This window comes from Somniosus microcephalus, chromosome 21 (assembly GCF_052327205.1).
Source record: "Somniosus microcephalus isolate GS21.2 chromosome 21, FLI_Smic_1.0, whole genome shotgun sequence".
In the NCBI taxonomy this organism is placed as follows: domain Eukaryota; kingdom Metazoa; phylum Chordata; class Chondrichthyes; order Squaliformes; family Somniosidae; genus Somniosus; species Somniosus microcephalus.
The window spans coordinates 64,996,601-65,015,746 of record NC_141007.1 but is presented as its reverse complement, the minus strand read 5'-3'; the positions used below and the strand labels follow the sequence as shown (position 1 = coordinate 65,015,746).

Genomic DNA, 19,146 nt, shown 5'->3' with positions numbered 1-19,146 from the left:
GTAGTGTCGCATCCAAGTTCAGAAGATGATCCTCCTCATTTGTCCCAGTGACAAGGATGTTGTCCAGGTAGCACTGGACTCCTGGCAGTCCACTCAAAATCTGATCCATTGCCCTTTGGAATAGAGCAGGGGCTGACGTAATTCCAAACGGAAGGCGGCAGTACCTGTATAGCCCCTTGTGTGTCACAATTGTCAGCAGCTCCTTTGATTTGTCATCGACATGCATTTGTAGATAAGCCTGGCATAAGTCTATTTTGCTGAACTTTTGCCCTCCGGCCAGGCCCGTAAAAAGATCATCAATGAGGGGAAGAGGGTACTGTTCCACAGACAGCACCAGGTTAATAGTCACTTTAAAATCCCCGCAGATTCGAACAGATCCATCCTTTTTCAGGACAGGAACAATGGGTGTGGCCCATTTGCTCACGCTCACAGGCTCCAGGACTCCATTCTCGACTAAGGCCTCCAAGTTAGCCTCAACTTTTGGCCTAATTGCATAGGGTACAGGTCGGGCTTTGTGAAACTTCGGCTTGCTATCAGGTTTAATGTCCAGTCTCACGCTGATCTTTTTCATGCTCCCAAGTTCCCCATTGAAGAGTTCTGCATGTTTGTTTAACACTGCAGTCAGACCTGACTCCCCTTTTGACATCATGCGGACTGCAGGCCAGTCCAGCGTGATTTTCTCTAGCCACGCACGTCCCAGTAGCGATGGGTAATTTCCCTTTACCACATATAGTGGCAGTTTTGCAGTCTGTCCGTTCAATTTAACTGTCACCTCAATGACGCCTCTCATGGCCACAGGTTCGCTGGTATACATCTTTAGCACAATGTTTGTTGGCTGAAGGGTAAGATGCTTTAGCATTTTGTTGTAGACAGTGCCTGAAACAAGGGACACAGCCGCGCCTGTGTCCACCTCCATCCACACTGATTGTACCTCCACCAGTGGTGACACCCAGTAGCCATTTGAACCACCTGCAACCGTCAGTATATGCACCTCTTCCTCCTCAGAGGTGTCGCTCCCTCTGTTTTGCTTGTTCCATCATACTGCACTGAATGAACACTTTTTTTCCTCTCTTGTCCAAATACAGACATTTTGCTTCCATGCTTCCCAGCTCTGTCTGTTCTTTTTTTACCTCTACAGGCGCGTTCAATGTGACCCTTTTTGCCACAATTTCGGCATTCCAGCTCCGTACACCAGCAGTCATTAGCGTGATGGCCCGTTTTCCCACAACGGTAACATGTGCCGTTCCGCGCACCTTTAGGCTCAGACGACACCTTGTGAACTCTCCCTGTTGAACTCAACTGGTGAGCCTCCTTTTCCGCCATCTCCATGGAGACACTAACTTCAATGGCCTTTTCAAAAGTAAGGTTGTCCTCAGTAAGAAGGCGCTTCAGTGTGGCTGCATTTTGCAGACCACACACAAGTCTGTCTCTAATGGTGTCATTCAGCACCTCCTTGAACTGGCAGTGTTCCGACAACCTTTTTAAAGCAGCAATAAACATCATCACTGATTCCCCCTCCTCTTGATTCCGTTTGTGAAATCTAAATCTCTCAGCAATAACCAGAGGTTTTGGTGAAAAATGTGCTCCAAGAATTTCCACTAGTTGCTTATATGTTTTAGTTCCTGGCTTATCTGGCTGCACGAGGCTGCGAAGTAAATTGAAAGTCTTCGGCCCAATTACACTCAAAAAGGTAGGCACGACCTTTTCATTTGCCACCGCATTCGCCAATACAAAATAGTCAAAACGTTCTGTATATGCGCTCCATTGCTCCACATTTTCATCAAAATCACCGATGTTTCCTAATATAGTAGTCATCTCACGTTTCAAATTAAATTTTCTGTTTACTCACTGCACCCGTAACGTACGCAGATTCATCCGCTCCTCGTTGCCACTTGTTGTGTCGGTACCTTTCTACCTAGACACAATTTAGGACTCAGAACTCAGAGATTCAAACATGAAGTGCCTTATTGGAAGGAGAGGAAGTTCTGGCAAGTTCCGAACAAAGAGAGCTAAACTTAACCAAAAGAATACCCAACCATTTATCTCCTGTGACAGTGCCACCACAGGTGGGAGGAGAACACACAATACATAACACCGAGGAGGTGGGCATGGAGGCGGGACAGCCGGTAAATTAGGAGAAAGTGGGGGCGGATGGCAAACCCACCCCCATCCCGCCTTCGTGCCCTTTTGCCTGGAGGCGGGAAGATGTGCTGCTTCGGGTCCCGTCTCCTGGAGGCGGGAAAGGCATTTAATCCTTTTAACTGCCTGTTAAGATGAAGGCTTCCTGACCGCCGGGTTGGTGGAGACGTGAAGGAGGTCTGCGGTGGTCGGAGGCACCTGGAAGTAAGATGTAGAGGTGAGTGATAGGTGCAAGTGTGGAGTGGTAAGTATGTAAGGTGAGTGATAAGTTTAAAAAAATGTTCACTTACCTTGTTTTCTTCCTACAGCCTTCATCCTCACTGGATCGGGAGAGCCGACATCCTCCTTGTCAATTTCACAGACTGGCTGTTGGAACCTCCGAACCAACAGCCATGTGAAATTTACAAAGTTGAAAGGTTTGATGAGTCCTGAACACAAGGGCTCATCAAACTACAGAGAATGTCAGTGTTTGACAGCGTCACAGAGCTGTCAATCGCTGACATTTCTTCTTTCAAGAAATCTTGACAGATAGCACGTCAGACGTTGACGTGCTCTGTCAGTGACTTCCTCCCTAATTGGCCTGCTGAGCCCGCAAGGTGGGCTTAACAAAGTCAATCAGGGGAAAATCCCTCTGGTTGGTCAGGCGAGGATGGAGGCGGGACATTGACACGACAAGCAGCAGTCCCGCCTCCATTCACAAAATCCAGCCCTATGTGATTGCCCATGAAATAGCTGTGTGGTCAAAATTATTTTCTGAGGGAGAATTTTTGGAGAACTGCATGCAAAAATATTGGGATGTGATGGAAATTCAAGCAGCATCAGAAGCCAGGGCCCGAAGTTCATCCGCAATTGGACCTCGGGCCTCATTATAGTATCAGAGGCGAGCTGCAGGCACAGGATGGGCCTCCAGAGGCAGCACGCCTGGTGTTGGGGATCATATTTGGGCCTGCAGCCTTTCTGGCAAGTCCTGCCAGGTGGTGTGGTGGAAAATGCAGCAGTTGCGAGTACTGGCCGGCAGCGGCCCACAGTAGTGCCGTGGCTTTGGGAGGATCACTCCTGTTCCCCCTGTCTCCACGCAAGGGGGAAAGTAAAGAAAGATAAAACACGTCCCCTACCATTTCCCCAGCGGCCTGCAGCTGTCCCTTTAAGGGTCTTGTTTAGGCCGCTGGAGAACTGAAAGAAGCAGTCGGAGCTTGCACGGCACACGCCCCACAGCCAGCTTTTCACGCATTTTGCAGAAGGGTCCTGAAACAGGCGCAGGATCCTTCTTCGCACATTTAAATTGAGCCATCGCTGACTTCAGGAGGCCAATAGAGCGGCGCAGGGCCGGCCGCCCGCCCACATTGCGCCCGTTGTACGCCCCAAAAATGGGCGAAACACGTACCAATTTCCACCCCAGTGTGTCCAAATAGTTTTACTGGGATGTCAGATCAGGCCCACCATATAGAATGAGTCTGACACACCTGCTCCAGAGAGTGTGTCAGTGGCAGAGTGCAATGCTGCCCCATCACCCGATACCCATGCACATGCATTTTCCAATACTCAGCAGCAGCAGGAACCTCGGCCAATTTCTCCCTCCCCTAGCCCAAGGTGCGCTTATCGGTTGTCCCGTGAGAAGTATTTGGGTAGGGAAATGCCTGTGTGGCCCAGGAAACTCCTCACACGCTAGAGAGGTTTAAAAGGGAAACGGCTGCAGTGGTGCATTTTCAGGCGGTTGAGTTCGAAGTGTAGCTGACGAGTTTGTTGCAAAGTGCCCCATATTTGCTTCAGTGAATGTTAAATTGATGCAGTGAATCATGTTTTGATGTAAATGCAGTGAATGGTTGTTGGAGCATAGCCTCATCTATAAGTTGTCTGGACGGGTTAGTAATAGTTGTTGGTTTAGACTTTTCATTCTGTTACTACAGCGTTGGTAACCCATGACTTTGTTTGAACAGCTATTGAGGGGATTAAGTAAGTATTGCCAAACATTCTGCTATTTCAATGTTCAAACAGCCCAGCCCAGCACAGTGCGGTGCGCTGGTAAGTGCAATGCTAAAGCACGCAGTTATAGTTTTCTTTTTTACGATTTAAGACAGAGTTTTAGTTTAGCAGCTGTTCGATGTTGTTGAGTACCAAGAGTTGTTACTGCTTTGAGCTTCTGGTTGTTCTTTCTCTTGCTTTGCCTTAATAAGACAGATATAAGCCCCGGCCTTACGGGGAGGTGGGAAGGAGCGGGTGGGACTTGAAGCGACCGGGAAACCCGCAAACATGGAGTTCCTGCCAAATTTAACGGCAGGACCGCATTTGAATTTTTGTCTCTGTTTCCCGGCTGGCCGCCAGCCAGAGTGAGAGGCTGGTTGGCTGTCGGAAGGGAATGCCCTTGCTGGAAAGGCACAACTGGGGAGCGGAGAGGAGGGAGGGAGAAATCGCGGCGGGGAGGAGCGGATTGAGGAAATCGCAGGTTGGGAGAAATCATGGGTCTGGGTGTGAGCACAGGGGGGGTAGAAGTGATCACAGGTCAGGGGTGAGGTCGGGGAGGGGGATCGCGGGTCGGGTTAGATCGAGAGCAAAATACTGCGGATGTTGGAAATCCGAAATAACAACAGAAAATGCTGGAAAAACTCAGCAGGTCAGGCAACATCCGTGGACAGAAATTTGAGTTGACGTTTCGGGTCGAACCCTTCTTCAAAACTGGAAAGAAAAGATGGATCGGAGGCAGGGCTGCGATCGGATAAAAGAAACAAAAGAAGTAAAAAAGAGACAATGAAAGGTGTTGGAAGCTAGACGAGATGGTAATAGGCTGAGATTAGGTGTAAAGTGTACTGGCAGGGCAAGGGATAGCTGCCAGGTGTGAGAGCGAAACAAAAGGAAAGGGGGGGGGGGGAGGGGAAAGAGTGGAAAAATTACAAGAGAAAATGTAATAGGGGCCGAGGTTATGATCTGAAATTGTTGAACTCGATATTGAGTCCGGAAGGCTGCAAAGTGCCTAATCGGAAGATGAGGTGCTGTTCCTCGAGTTTACGTTGAGCTTCCGTGGAACAATACAAGAGGCCAAGGACGGTGAGGTCCGAGTGGGAATGGAGCGGTGAATTAAAATGACAGGCGACCGGAAGCTCGGGATCACCCTTACGGACTGAACGGAGGTGTTCCGCAAAGCGGTCACCCAATCTGCGTTTGGTCTCCCCAATGTAGAGGAGACCGCATCGTGAGCAGCGAATACAGTATACTAGATTGCGAGAAGTACAAGTAAATCGCTGTTTCACCTGGAAGGGGTGTTTGGGGCCCTGGACAGTGGGAAGGGGGGAGGTATAGGGGCAGGTGTTACATCTCCTCTGTTTGCACGGGAAGGTGCCAGGCGAAGGGGAAGGGCTGTTTGGGGTGATAGAGGAGTGGACTAGGGTGTCTCGGAGGGAGCGGTCCCTGCGGAATGCTGAAAGGGGAGGGGAGGGGAAGATACGTTTGGTGGTGGGATCACTTTGGAGGCAGCGGAAATGCCGGAGGATGATCCGTTGAATGTGGAGGCTGGTGGGGTGAAGGGTGAGGACAAGGGGAACCCTATCGTGGTTCCGGGAGGCAGGGGTGAGGGCAAAAGTGCGGGAGATAGAACTGACCCGGTCGAGGGCCGTGTCAACCACGGTAGAGGGGAATCCTCAGTTGCGGAAAAAGGAAGACATGTCTGAAGCACTGGTGTGGGAGGTGGCATCGTCGGAGCAGATACGGCGGAGACGGAGAAACTGGGAGAATGGAATAGAGTCCTTACAGGAAGCGGGGTGGGAGGAAGTGTAGTCCAGGTAGCTGTGGGAGTCAGTGGGCTTGTAGTGAATATTGGTCGATAACCTATCCCCAGAGATGGAGACGGAGAAGTCGAGGAAGGGAAGGGAAGAGTCAGAGATGGACCATGTGAAGGTGAGGGAAGGGTGGAAATTGGAGGCAAAGTGAATGAAATTGTCAAGTTCGGGACGAGAGCAGGAAACTGCACCGATACAGTCATCAATGTATCGGAAAAAGAGGTGAGGGAGGGGACCCGAGTAGGACTGGAACAAAGATTGTTCCACATAGCCCACGAAAAGGCAGGCATAGCTAGGACCCATGCGGGTACCCATGGCAACACCTTTGATTTGGAGGAAATGAGTGGAGTTAAAGGAGAAGTTGTTCAATGTGAGAACAAGTTCAGCCAGGTGGAGGAGGGTAGTGGTGGATGGGGACTGGTCGGGCCTCTCCAAGGAAGAAGCGGAGTGCCCTCAGGCCATCCGGGTGGGGGATGGAGGTGTAGAGGGATTGTACGTCCATGGTGAAAAGGAAGTGGTTGGGGCCAGGAAACTGTTAAAGTGGCGGAGGGCGTCCGAAGAGTCGCAGATGTAGGTGGGAAGAGACTGGACAAGGGGAGAAAAGATGGAGTCAAGATAGGAAGAGATAAGTTCCGTGGGGCAAGAACAGGCTGAAACGATGGGTCTACCAGGGCAGTCCTGTTTGTGGATCTTAGGAAGGAGGTAGAAGCGGGCTGTGCGGGGTTGGGGAACTATGAGGTTGGTGGCAGCGGGGGGAAGATCTCCAGAGGAGATGAGGTCAGTGACAGTCTTGGAAACGGTGGTTTGATGTTCGGTAGTGGGGTCATGGTCCAGGGGGAGGTAGGAGGAGGTGTCGGAGAGTTGGCGTTCAGCTTCCGCTAGGTAGAGGTCAGTGCACCAAACAACAACAGCACCACCCTTGTCAGCGGGTTTAATGACAATGTCAGGGTTGGATCTAAGAGAATGGAGTGCTGCAAGTTCAGAGGGAGGTAGGTTGGAGTGAGTGAGGGGAGCAGAGAAATGGAGACGGCCGATGTCACGGCGGCAGTTAGCGATGAAAAGATCTAGAGAGGGTAAGAGGCCAGGGGGAGGGGTCCAGGTAGAACGGGAATTCTGCAAGCGGGAGAAAGGGTCAGTTGTACGGGGGGAAGACTCCTGGCCAGAGAAGTGGGCACGGAGACGAAGGCGGCGGAAAAAGAGCTCAACATCGTGCCGAGCCCGAAATTCATTGAGGTGGGGACGTAAGGGGATGAAGCTCAGGCCTTTGCTGAGGACTGATCGTTCAGGGTCAGAGAGTGGGAGGTCAGAGGGGATAGTGAAAACGCGGCAGGGGGTAAGATTGGGAGAAGGGGGGTCAGAGGAAAGTGAAGGGGAAGAAGGTTCCGGAGGGGCGTTGGTGTCCAAGATCGAGGGTCGGGGGGGATCGCGGGTCGGGGAGGGAGGATCGTGGGTCGGGGGGGAGGATCACAGGCCGGGTTAGATCGAGGGTCGGGGAGGGAGAGCGTGGGTCGGGGGGGATCGCGGGTCGGGGAGGGAGGGTCGGGGGGAGGATCACAGGCCGGGTTAGATCGAGGGTCGGTGGGGGAGAGCATGGGTCGGGTTAGATCGAAGGTCGGTGGGGGAGAGCGTGGCGATGGGGGAGGTCACGAGTCGGGGTGCGGGGGGGGAGGTGGAGATCACCGGGAGAGAAGCAGGTAAGCTTGTGGGGTTGGGGGGAGAAGCACTCCTGCTCCCCCTGGTCTACAAGCAGTGCTGGAAAGGCACTTGTCTGCTGGATCTGGCCTTTCCTACCTTCAGCTGCCGTATTTTGGAGGCCTGGAAAAGTCTGTTAAGATTTGAGGCACACAGCCTCATTAGCATATTTAAATAATTGACCCGCCTCTTGCGATCAGGTAAGTCACCCGCCCCCAAGCAACCTCTGTTAAAACTGGAATTGGGTGTGGTGGATTGGGTTTCAGGTTTTTATAGTTTTAACACCCCGCCCTCCCCTCGTCCATCCACAGGATTAAAAAAAACTTGTCATTTGATAAGTGATTCTCTCACTACAGATTCTAATCTCTCTCTCTCTCTCTCTCTCTCTACAGCACAACCTTTCTTACAATATCGATACGTGTACAGAAAGGTATTTTTCCTGAATTTTTCCATTCCTGTTCCTTCTAAGCTTCAAATGCATCATCCTACGCACTCTCTCTCCACCCCAGCATCCCCACTGTGTTGAAATCAAGAATTTTCAAACTGTCTAATTCATCTTTTAAGAGGACTTCAAAACTGTAGAACTTCACCATTTTAAAAACCTAAGCTTGGCATCACTCGATTTACCTCCCATTCATTTTTACTCTTTTTTCAATCTTAGTGGGATCTTGGACTGTTGGTCTTGGCCTTCACTTTGAGAAATATCCGCGTGTGATGCTGCACTCATTAGCATACAATAGCATAATTAACAGCCTCATTGAGGTGACATTTGAATAATTCTAGCTAACTTCTGATTGGGTTAACTTGCTGTAACTTAAGGAGCTGTTCAGCAGAACTTCCCTTGTTCCTGCTTGTGCAATAAGTGAAGGAATTTGCACAACTTTCCAACATGTCTCAGGATCGGCCATGACCTTATTGAATGGCGGAGCAGGCTCGAAGAGTTGTGTTGTGTCTGTGTATAATAAGACACAGACTGCAGGAGAAACGGTACAACAGGTGTTTACTGAATGAGAGTTACTCTAGAACTAACTGTACAGATCACTACTCAGGGTTTATATACACATGTGGTCACTGCCGGTACTTAAAGTATACAGGAGCTGTAAAAAGTAGTTCTCTCCCTTAAAGGTACATACATTACAATTTCTCCCCTTTTAGATTAACAGTACCATAACACTCATTTAATAATTAAATATCAAACTAATTACAATTAACACTTTTAACATGCAACATTAGCTGAAAATAGTCTATTTATAAATTCAGTCTTTGGGGAGGCTTCCTGATTCTTCCTGGATAACGCCTTTCCCGAGTGTCTCGCTCTTGGTGCGGAGGCGATTCTAGCACCCTGTCGTCAGTTGATTCATCAGCTTCCAATGCTATTGTTTCTGAGGTAGATGCGACCTGTACGTTGGGTTCCTCACCAGGTACGTATGGCTGAGACATGGGGTTGACTCGTTCCTGTGACTCTAGGATCTGGTCAGCATGGCGTCTCACAATGTTCTCCCCAACATCCACTGTGTACGTTAGTGGCCCCTGCCGTGTGCATATCGTTCCTGGTTGCCATTTCTCTGTTCGGTAGTCGCGGGCCAAGACTGGTTGCCCTACATTGAAGCTCCTTGTCGACTTCTCATTGATGTGCTGGAATTGCTTACTCTCAACATCTCTTCGTACATTTGGTCTGAGCAAATCCAGACGAGATCTCAACCTTCGGTTAAAGAACATCATGGCCGGGGCCTGGTTGGTGACTGCATGTGTCGCATTTCTGTAGGCTAACAGGAAATTGTCCACCTTATGCTGCAGTGGAATGTCGTCATCGCACATGGCCTTTACTGCTTTTTTAAAGGTTTGTACGAACCTCTCAGCCAATCCATTTGTGGCTGTATGATACGGGGCGGATGTGTAATGCCTTACCCCATTCCTTTTCATAAATCTTTGAAACTCTTCGGACACAAACTGTGGTCCGTTATCAGAGCAAATCTGCTCTGGCAAGCCGTTCCTGGCAAAAATGGTCCGTAGGTCTGCAATAGTTTTCTCTGTGGTGGTGGAGGACATTTTGATCACCTCAGGCCATTTCGAGTGCGCATCCACGGCTATTAAAAACATTGAGTCCATGAATGGACCAGCAAAATCAATATGCACCCGTTGCCATGGAGATGAGGGCCACTCCCATGGGTGTAGAGGGGCATGTGGTGGTGTATTTTGGACCTTCTGGCATCCTGAGCAGCTCTTTGTCAGGTCCTCGATTTGCTGATCGATCCCCGGCCACCACACATAAGCCCTAGCAAGGCTTTTCAGTTTCACCCCTCCCAGATGACCTTCGTAAAGCTCATTGAGCACTCTCTCCCTTAACTTGGGTGGAATTACCACTCGGGATCCACACATCAAGGTCCCCTGGCATACTGACAGCTGTTCTCTTCTGGATGAGAATGCTGGCAACAGTGAGTCGCCATGTGCTGGCCATTCCTTCACCGTCAAATCATATACCCGAGACAGTGTCGGGTCATTTCGGGTCTCCTTCTCTATACCAGCGTTAGTTACTGGCAAGCATTCAATTATAGTTGAATGAAATATTTCGACAGGATCCACTGCTGGTGCTTCCTCCGCAGTAGGCAGTGGCAGGCGTGATAGCCCATCAGCGTTTCCATGCTGTTTCGTGCCCTTGTACTTGATTTCATATTGGTGCGCCCCTAGAAAAAGGGACCATCTTTGTAGCCGTTGCGCAGTCATCACCGGAACGCCCTTCTTTGGATTAAAGATGGAGACAAGTGGTTGGTGGTCAGTCAGCAAGGTGAACTTCTGCCCGTGCAGATAGTGATTGAACTTTTTCACTCCCCACACTAGGCTGAGGGCCTCCCTGTCAATCTGGGCGTAGTTACGCTCGGCTGAGGTTAGTGACCGATACGCAAAGGCTACTGGCCTCTCCGAGCCGTCCGGGAATTTGTGTGACTGCACCGCTCCAATGCCATAGGGTGATGCATCACACGCCAACCGAATTGGTAGTGCTGGGTTGAAATGAGCCAACACCTCTTTTGATGTGATCAATGCTTTGCTCTTCTGGAAAGCTCGTTCACATTCGTCACTCCACTTCCATGGTACCCCCGTTTGCAGTAGGGTGTTCAGTGGGTGTAGTACTGTGGACAAATTCGGCAAGAACTTATGGTAGTAGTTCACCAGCCCGAGGAACGACCTCAGTTGTGACACATTTTCCGGTGCTGGAGCCTTGACTACTGCCTCAATCTTTTCAGGGGACTTATGTAACCCCTCTTTATCAATAACGTGGCCACAATACGAGATCTGCTTCTGGAAAAACTCGCATTTGTGGCGATTAGCTCGGAGCCTTCAATCTAGTGAGCACCTGCTCCAGGTTGGCGAGGTGATCACTGTCATTTTCGCCTGTGACCAGGATGTCGTCCAAATAACACTGGGTCCCTGGAATCTCTTGCAGGACTTGTTCCATTGCCCTTTGCCAAATAGCCGGAGCTGATGCTACCCCAAACACCAGCCGGTTGTATTGGTAGAGACCTTTATGAGTGTTGATCGTGAGGTACTGTTTTGAGGCTTCTTCTACCTCCATTTGCAGGTACGCCTGGGCCAGATCAATCTTAGTGAAGCGTTTCCCTCCAGATAGCGAGGCGAAAATATCTTCAATCCGCGGAAGCGGATATTGTACAGTGTGAAGGACTGGGTTCACTGTCACCTTAAAGCCCCACAGATGCGAACCTTCTTTGGTTCCCCAGGCGTATTACTCAACGACCTCTTCATTACAGGAACGATGGGTGTAGCCCACTCGCTCCAGTCCACTTTGGACAGTACTCCTGAATGTTCCAAACCTTCCAGCTCTGCTTCGACGGCTGGGCGGATCGCATAAGGTACCAGTCTGGCCTTAAAAAACTTTGGGCTTGCATTTTCCTCTATTTTGATCGTCGCTGTTATGCCTTTTAGTGTTCCGAGTCCCTGCTGGAACACTTCTTGTGCGTCAGTTAGCATTTTTGACAGTCGTCCAGGTGTGACGTCGTCATCCTTTTTGGCATCTACAGTCAGTGCTTGTATGGAATGCTAATCTAGCTGTATCTTCCGGATCCATTCACGTCCTAGTAGTGGTGGTCCTCCATCTGGCAATACACATAGGTCAATTTTTGGTGTTTCCTTGCCGTTATATATAACGTTTGGGGTAGACTTTTTGCCCCGTGTACGTCTTCAAGACAATCTTTGTATCTCTCAAGGGTATATGTGAGAATAGCCGCTTGTAGTCCCTTCGGTTTATGACTGTTAGGGCTGATCCTGTGTCCGATTCCATTTTCATTTGGACTCCTGCTATCTTGAGCGTGACCTAGATAGTTTGGTGATCCTCCGTTTTGATCACATTATGTAGTTTCAGACAACCCAGCTCCTTGCTTCCGGAGTCTGTGTCACTTTTCTGTTCGTCTGAACTACTCTCCGTCACTTTATGTACCTTCTTATACTTCTCCTGTGGAGATTTCTTGCTGCTGGTTTTCTTTCCCGACCTGCAGACTCTTGCTATGTGTCCTACTTTTCCACACTGTCTGCACACTTTGTCCTTGAACCAGCAATCATTATGGTTGTGTGTTGTTCTGCCGCAGCGATAGCACTTCACTGTTCCGTATGACATTTCATTTGTGCCATATTCTTGCGGTCTCCGTTGTATCTCTGCAGCGCCCCGTGCGGCTGCTTCGTGTGATACTGCAATGCTGAATGCCTTGTCCAGCGTAAGATCCTTTTCTGATAGAAGCCGTTTCTGGGTTCCTTCACTTTGAAGCCCATACACAAACTTGTCCCTTAAAGTATCTGCTAGTCCCGTTCCAAACTGGCAGTGTTTCGATAGCTTGCGCAGTTCCGTTCAATACTCAGCATTACTTTCATCTTTATGCTGGTTCCTTTTGTGAAACTTAAATCTTTCTGCTATCAGCAGCGGTGTGGGGTTTAAGTGGTCCTGTAGGATTGACACTATGTTTTCAAAATCCTTTTCTACTGGCTTCTCTGGGGTTACTAGGTTTTGTAGTAAGCCATACGTTTTTGCACCCATTGAATTCAACAATACCAGCGCTTGTCATCTGGCACTTCATTCGCCTTGCAGTATACTTCTATGCGTTCGACATATGTCGTCCAATCTTCGACTTCATTGTCGAACGCTGTGATACTGCCACTCTTCGGCATTTTTGGGTGTGGTTAGACTGGCTTAAAATGGCATCTCCCGCGCTTTCCTTTCTTCCCCGCTGCGACTTAAAATGGCGTCTCCCGCGCTGCTGCCAACACCGCTCTCAGCGGTCCTCGTGGCAAATGGCGACGCCCTGTGGGTTTCGTGCGCTGCTCCTGCGCTGCTGCCAATGCCGCTCTCTGCGGTCCTCGTGGCAATGGCAGCGCCTCGCGTTTTCCTGCACGCCTCTCTTCCCCCGCCGACACTGCTCGGCCCCCCCGAACACCGGCCGCGCTCCGCTCTCTCTCGCCTCTCTCCCCCGTTGACGCTGCTCGGCCCTTGAACACCGGCTGCGCTCTGCTCTCTCTCGTCTCTCTCCCCGTTGACGCCGCTCGGTCCTGAACACCAGCTGCGCCCTGTGCGCTCTGCCCTCTCTCTCTCCCCCGTCGATGCTGCTCTGCCTTTTTCTGTGCCGCTCGGTCGGCTCTAGCCGCCGCTGTCCGGGAAGGGTCTGCGCAGTACCTGTTGCCAGCCCGTTTCGCTGGACCACCGTGACTGGAAAGCCAAGCCTGGCTCTCGACAGCATCCCCTGCGATGCTCAAATCTCCGCTGGATGACTGGGCGGTTGCCCGTGGTCGACGCCCGTGCTTCTGGACTCGACCTCCTTCCACTGTTCTCCAGGAGCGAATCCCTGGGAGGTGATGCAGAGTTGCAGGTAGGTTCGAATCTGCTCGTCGCCAATGTTGTGTCTGTATATAATAAGACACAGACTGCAGGAGAAACGGTACAACAGGTGTTTACTGAATGAGGGTTATTCTAGAACTAACTGTACAGATCACTACTCAGGGTTTATATACAGGTGTGGTCACTGCCGGTACTACAGTATACAGGAGCTGTAAAAAGTAGTTCTCTCCCTTAAAGGTACATACATTACAAGTTGTATGGCCTACTCCTGCTCCTAATTCTTATGCTCTTATGTTCTTACAAGCCTGAAATCTATCCCACTTGATTCTTGCTGGAATATTATGAATAATTATGGTATTAAAATAGGCTCTAAACAACATCATAATGCAAAACATTTGAAGCAACACCTTAAACTGTACAAAATTAATATGTAAACAAATATGTTACACTCCATTAAAAGGCAGTTAATCACTGACCAATTCATTATTGCTCTTTCAATTGATAAGGTTCCAACGCTGATTCCCGGCCAAGGACCAAGTTTCTGAGAGTAACTTAAATCACTGGCAGAATGAGCTCTTGTAAGGAAATGGACAAAGAGGTAAGTGAATTTTGTTTAGTTTTTTTGATTGACTCTCTTCACATGCCTTATCAATAGTACATACTATGTGCGCTGAATGGCCAGCGCAGAGAGTCCTCTCAGTATGTTTGGAAACCAGAAGGAAAGCATTCCAGTGGCGGGCATGTTGTAAACAAGATCTTAGCATTGTGTTTTCTATTAAGGGAGCTGTACATGTTATAGTGCATTTGAGTTTCATTGAGGTGTCACTTTATCAGGAGCTGTATATTGGGTTTCTCCACAACTCTGTTTTATCATACGGTGCCGTGTGTAATTTGGGCTGAATTTTATGGAGTGTGGGCACAGATCTGTGTCCTAGTATCCATGGCAGAACTCCTAGTTCTTCGTTCCAAATAAGAAGTGATCAGACTTAGTAAACAGAAGTTAAATTGAAAACAAGAAATCTGAGATCCAGCCTGCTCTGTGTAGAGTTGAGCAACACTTACGTGATTAAAATAGCATTACATATCAGTGAACCAAGTAAACTTGGCATTTTATCAATGTTTTCATCGTGCAAGTGTAACAGACTTTGAGAAAGTAAACTTGTCAGGACCACCAGCCATTCCACTGCCCCCTCCAGTGGCCAGAGCCAGCAATATGACCAATATGGGAGAATGACCAGGATGACCTTCTCAAGATGGCCACTGACTGTAGACCTGCAGTGACGAATGAGTGTGTAAGCCACCTTCCCAGAATTACTCCGTCCCTAACAATATAGGTGCATTTCCCCGGCAAGAAGGAGGCTTAGAGAGGGCTCGGTGAAGCCCAGAAGCCCTGTCCCCAGCCCCAGACATATTGGCCTGGATTTTCCGGGGGCCTATGATCACGTACGCTATAAGTGCCCCGCCAGTTCCGGGTTTCCGCATGCGATGCGCTTGCACGAAAACCTGGAACTTGCGATCTGTCATGTTTCAGCTTGACAGATTGTACCCATGCACAGGAAATGGACATTGGCTGTCGCAGAGTGGGGGTATTTGCCCAACTACTGCCCAGCGAATGCCCACGAAGCTCTTACGCCTGGTAAAAGCAGGCGTAGGGCCTTATACCAGCGTAAGGGTTTAAATAAATATTAAAATAACATTTTTTAAATGATTTAAACATTCAAAAACCTTTAAAGTTAGTTTAGGTTATTTTTGGCCCCTTTAAAAATGTTTACATAGATTTTTCAAAAAATTAAATTTTTGTTTTAAATGTTTAATTAAATTGTATTTTAATTCATTTTGACCATGTGATGATTTATTTTTATTTCAATGTTGTTAAAATATTTTTTAAGGGGATTCCTATTATGCTTATGGGGTTTCTGTACGTAAATGGAATCCCCATAAGCATAATGGAATCCCCCTTTTGTGATTGGTTGGGCTGGCCCACGTGATCCCAGGGACGCTTGCAAACTGCCTGCGCCCCTGGGATACGTGGGCCTTTACACAGGTGTACGGCTGCAGGCCCAGGACCGCAAGAAAAGTACGCACCTACCTGCTGCCTCCGGGTAGTTAACAGGCAGTTTTTAGCCTAATCCCTATTTTTAAGGTTGAAGTGTGGGATTCCCAACGGCTCCAAACCACGCCAAGTTAGAGGAGGCGGGCCGTCGGGTTGAAGGAGGGGTTGAGATGTCGGTGTTCAGGTGAGTGATGTGTGCATGAGTGCATAGGTAAGTGTGTTTGGTGTGATTTAAAGAAGTTTAAATGACCTTTTCTTACCTTTTCAGCCTTCCTTCCTTTAGGTCCCGGGAGTCCCTCATCTCACCGGTACAGAAAGCAGAATGGCTGCGAACTGTCAAAAGTGACAGCCTTCAGCTTTCTGTGCAGGAGAAATTTCTAACTGAGTTTGTGGAGAAGGACTCAGGTTAGAAATAAGACTGTCAGTGTTTGACAGTTTCAAACAGCTTTCAAACAATGATATTTCATCTGTCAAAACCTCTTGACAGATGAAATTTCAGTCTGTGACGTCACCTGTTTCCGGGTGGCCCTTAATTGGCCTGCTGGGCGGGCTCAACAAGGTCAATCAAGTTAAAATCGCGTGGATTGGCCGCATCTCGATGGAGGCGGGACTACAACCCCGAAAGTTGTAGTCCCGCCTCCTTCCCGACTTCTGAATGAAAATCCTGCCCCATGGTGTCCGAAGCTCCATGCTGGGAGCCCGAAGTCATAGAATCTACCCTTGTATCCCACGTATCTGTACCAACTTTCTAATATTTGTTATTTTATTTTGTAATCTAAAAGTGATAGTCCATAACCGAGTTACAACTGCATAGGTGATGTGCTTCATATAGATGAAACAAGCTCTGAATGTAAATCAGTCTTTTGCAGGTTCTGAAAATTCAAATTTTATTTGCCACTTGAGTCTGATAATCCAAATCAGGTGAACATGGTTGGGACATCTCACTTGTTTTTGTTACATTGTGAGGGTTTGATGCTGCGTTAACTGTATTACTTCGTTAACATTTTTATTTACTGTAGGAACTTGAAAAGCAGTATTCTCCGAGTCACTGGTCACACCGTATGGACAAGGACGCAGTAATAGAAGCTCATATCAAAGAAATTACTAAAGGTGTGTGTGTTTCCAGCAGTGCAGGATACAAGTTGCAATTTACAAACGGTTACGCTTCTGGTGGTTGTTATCTTCTGTCCCTGGTGTTTCCACAAATGAGATTTGAAAATGTATTTTTAAAAATTGTTCTCGGGGTGTGGGCAATGTTGGCAAGGCCGCATTTATTGTCTATCCTGAGTTACCCTTCAGAGGTCATTTAAGAGTCAAATATGTGGTTTTGCATAGATTCCAAACAATGACCCATTCGTTAGCAATGTCTGATCTTTCAGGAGACATCCAACACCTTGGTGTTGATAAATGTCTTTGATCTCTTCTGGTGTCTGAAGGGAGACTTTATATGAATCAGCACAGACACAGAGTGAAAGCAGCAGTAAGGCTGTGAGAGAGAAATAACCTCTGCACTGTCAGCAGGACAGATAGCAGTGCGAATCTATCTTTCTACGTTAAGTAAGAATCCCTTCAAGTGGACTAGTGTACACGTGTTCTTTATTTATGTAATGCCAAGCAAACAGAAGTTGAACTGATTGTACCAAGTGCCTTTCATCATGCTCGATGTTCTGTATTGACTTACATTGGGGGGGGGGGGGAAAGAGCAGCTTACAAACTGAACCAACTGACACCTCTCTTAGTGTTAACTCGGTTCGACTCCAAAGCGATTAAAGGAGTACAAAAAGAAAATACTGCGGATGCTGGAAATCTGAAATAAAAACAGAAAATGCTGGAGAAACTCAGCAGGTCAGGCAGCATCTGTGAAGAGAGAAACAGAGTTAACGTTTCAGGTCGATGACCTTTCGTCCGAACCCAGGAGTACCCAGGCATAAGAAACTGAGATCCAGTCCAGATTACTTTCATTGTTACGCTCTCGAGTCCTGCTATCACGCTAGCAGATACAGGGCAGTGGGAGTCAACTTCTGTTTTTTAAAAAAAAAAGCAGGCAGCTAGACCACTTTGGGGAGCGACTGACACCACTGAACCCCAATGGTTACCTGCAGCAGACACAAGTTTGTAATGGATTTGAACTCTTGAACTTTAGTTTGCTAGTTCAGTACCATAACCACCTGGTATATAATCAGAATTGTTTTTGCAACTTTATCATGAGCTCTTTAAAAAAAAAAAGAAAGACCTTAACCTACTCGGGTACGTCTGTCCGGTTATCACTTGTTAATGGTTTCAGATTAGCTGTATGAAGGAGTTTTTTCCCCGATTCTCTGTAAATCAGTTGCCAGTCTTCAGCTGGAGTGCATGGGTTAATTTCAGCACCGTTGCAAAAATATTTGCCTTTAAATTGAAGTGTGGTCTTGGGCAACAATTCTGGACAAGATTGAGCAATGGTAATTCAAAAACAAAAGATAAAAGAAGGATCACAGCTCCCCCGGTTGCTCCACGGGTAGCTGCATGACCTGCTGTGCACTGACTAGGAATAGGGTCGCCAACTCTGGTTGGACATATTCCTGGAGGGTTCATCACATGACCTCCCACCGCCAACCGCCCCACCCAATCAAACCACCTTTTTTCCCCCATTTCCAATAGTGTTATAACTAATAAATGAAAGTGTTCAAAGTAAATGGAATTTTTTTTTTGAATGCCTCTATAATTTTTCTCCCAGGTTACTTGCAGCATTGTTCAGGAGATTATAGAAACATAGAAGATAGGAGCAGGAGTAGGCCATTCGGCCCCTCGAGCCTGCTCCGCCATTCAATGCGATCATGGCTGATCATCCAAATTCAGTACCCGGCCCCTGCTTTCTCCCCATATCCCTTGATCCCTTTAGCCTTAAGAAATATATCTAACTCCTTCTTGAATATATTTAATGAATTGGCCTCAACTGCCTTCTGTGGTAGAGAATTCCACAGATTCACCACTCTCTGGGTGAAGAAATTCCTCCTCATCTCAGTCCTAAATGGCCTACCCCTTATCCTTAGACTGTGACCCCTGGTTCTGGACTCCCCCACCATCGGGAACATCCTTCCTGCATCTAGTTTGTCTAGTCCTGTTAGAATTTTATAAGTTTCAATGAGATCCCCTCTCATTCTTCTAAACTGTAACGAATACAAGCCCAATCGACCCAATCTCTCTTCATACGTCATTCCTGCCATCCCAGGTATCCGTCTGGTGAATCTTTGCTGCACTCCCTCCATGGCAAAAACATCCTTCCTCAGATAAGGCGACCAAAACTGCACACAATACTCAAGGTGTGGTCTCACCAAGGCCCTGTATAACTGCAGCAAGACATCCTTGCTCCTGTACTCGAATCCTCTTGCTATGAAGGCCAACATACCATTTGCCTTCTTAACTGCCTGCTGCACCTGCATGCTTACCTTCAGCGACTGGTGCACAAGGACACCCAGGTCTCGTTGCACTTCCCCTTTTCCCAATCTATTGCCGTTCAGATAATCTGCCTTCCTGTTTTTGCCACCAAAGTGGATAACCTCGCATTTATCCACATTATACTGCATCTGCCATGCATCTGCCCAATCACCCAACCTGTCCAAACCATACTGGAGTTTCTCTGCATCCTCCTCACAGCACACACGCCCACCCAACTT

General features: G+C 48.2%; 1 protein-coding gene across 5 annotated transcripts in view; it reads left to right on the top strand.

Annotated features, from left to right (window-relative positions):
• Window positions 1-3,848: 3,848 nt before the first annotated feature.
• Window positions 3,849-19,146, top strand: part of afmid (arylformamidase) — a 39,410-nt gene continuing 24,112 nt past the window's right edge. Inside the window, exons 1-4 of one of the 5 annotated variants that reach the window (XM_085963778.1) lie at window positions 3,849-4,092; window positions 7,994-8,031; window positions 13,944-14,035; window positions 16,510-16,600. In XM_085963778.1, the coding sequence (XP_085819904.1) occupies window positions 14,006-14,035; window positions 16,510-16,600 (121 nt within the window). In that variant the 5' untranslated portion in view covers window positions 3,849-4,092; window positions 7,994-8,031; window positions 13,944-14,005. The other 4 variants (XM_085963777.1, XM_085963779.1, XM_085963781.1 and 1 more) reach the window with 4 other exon arrangements.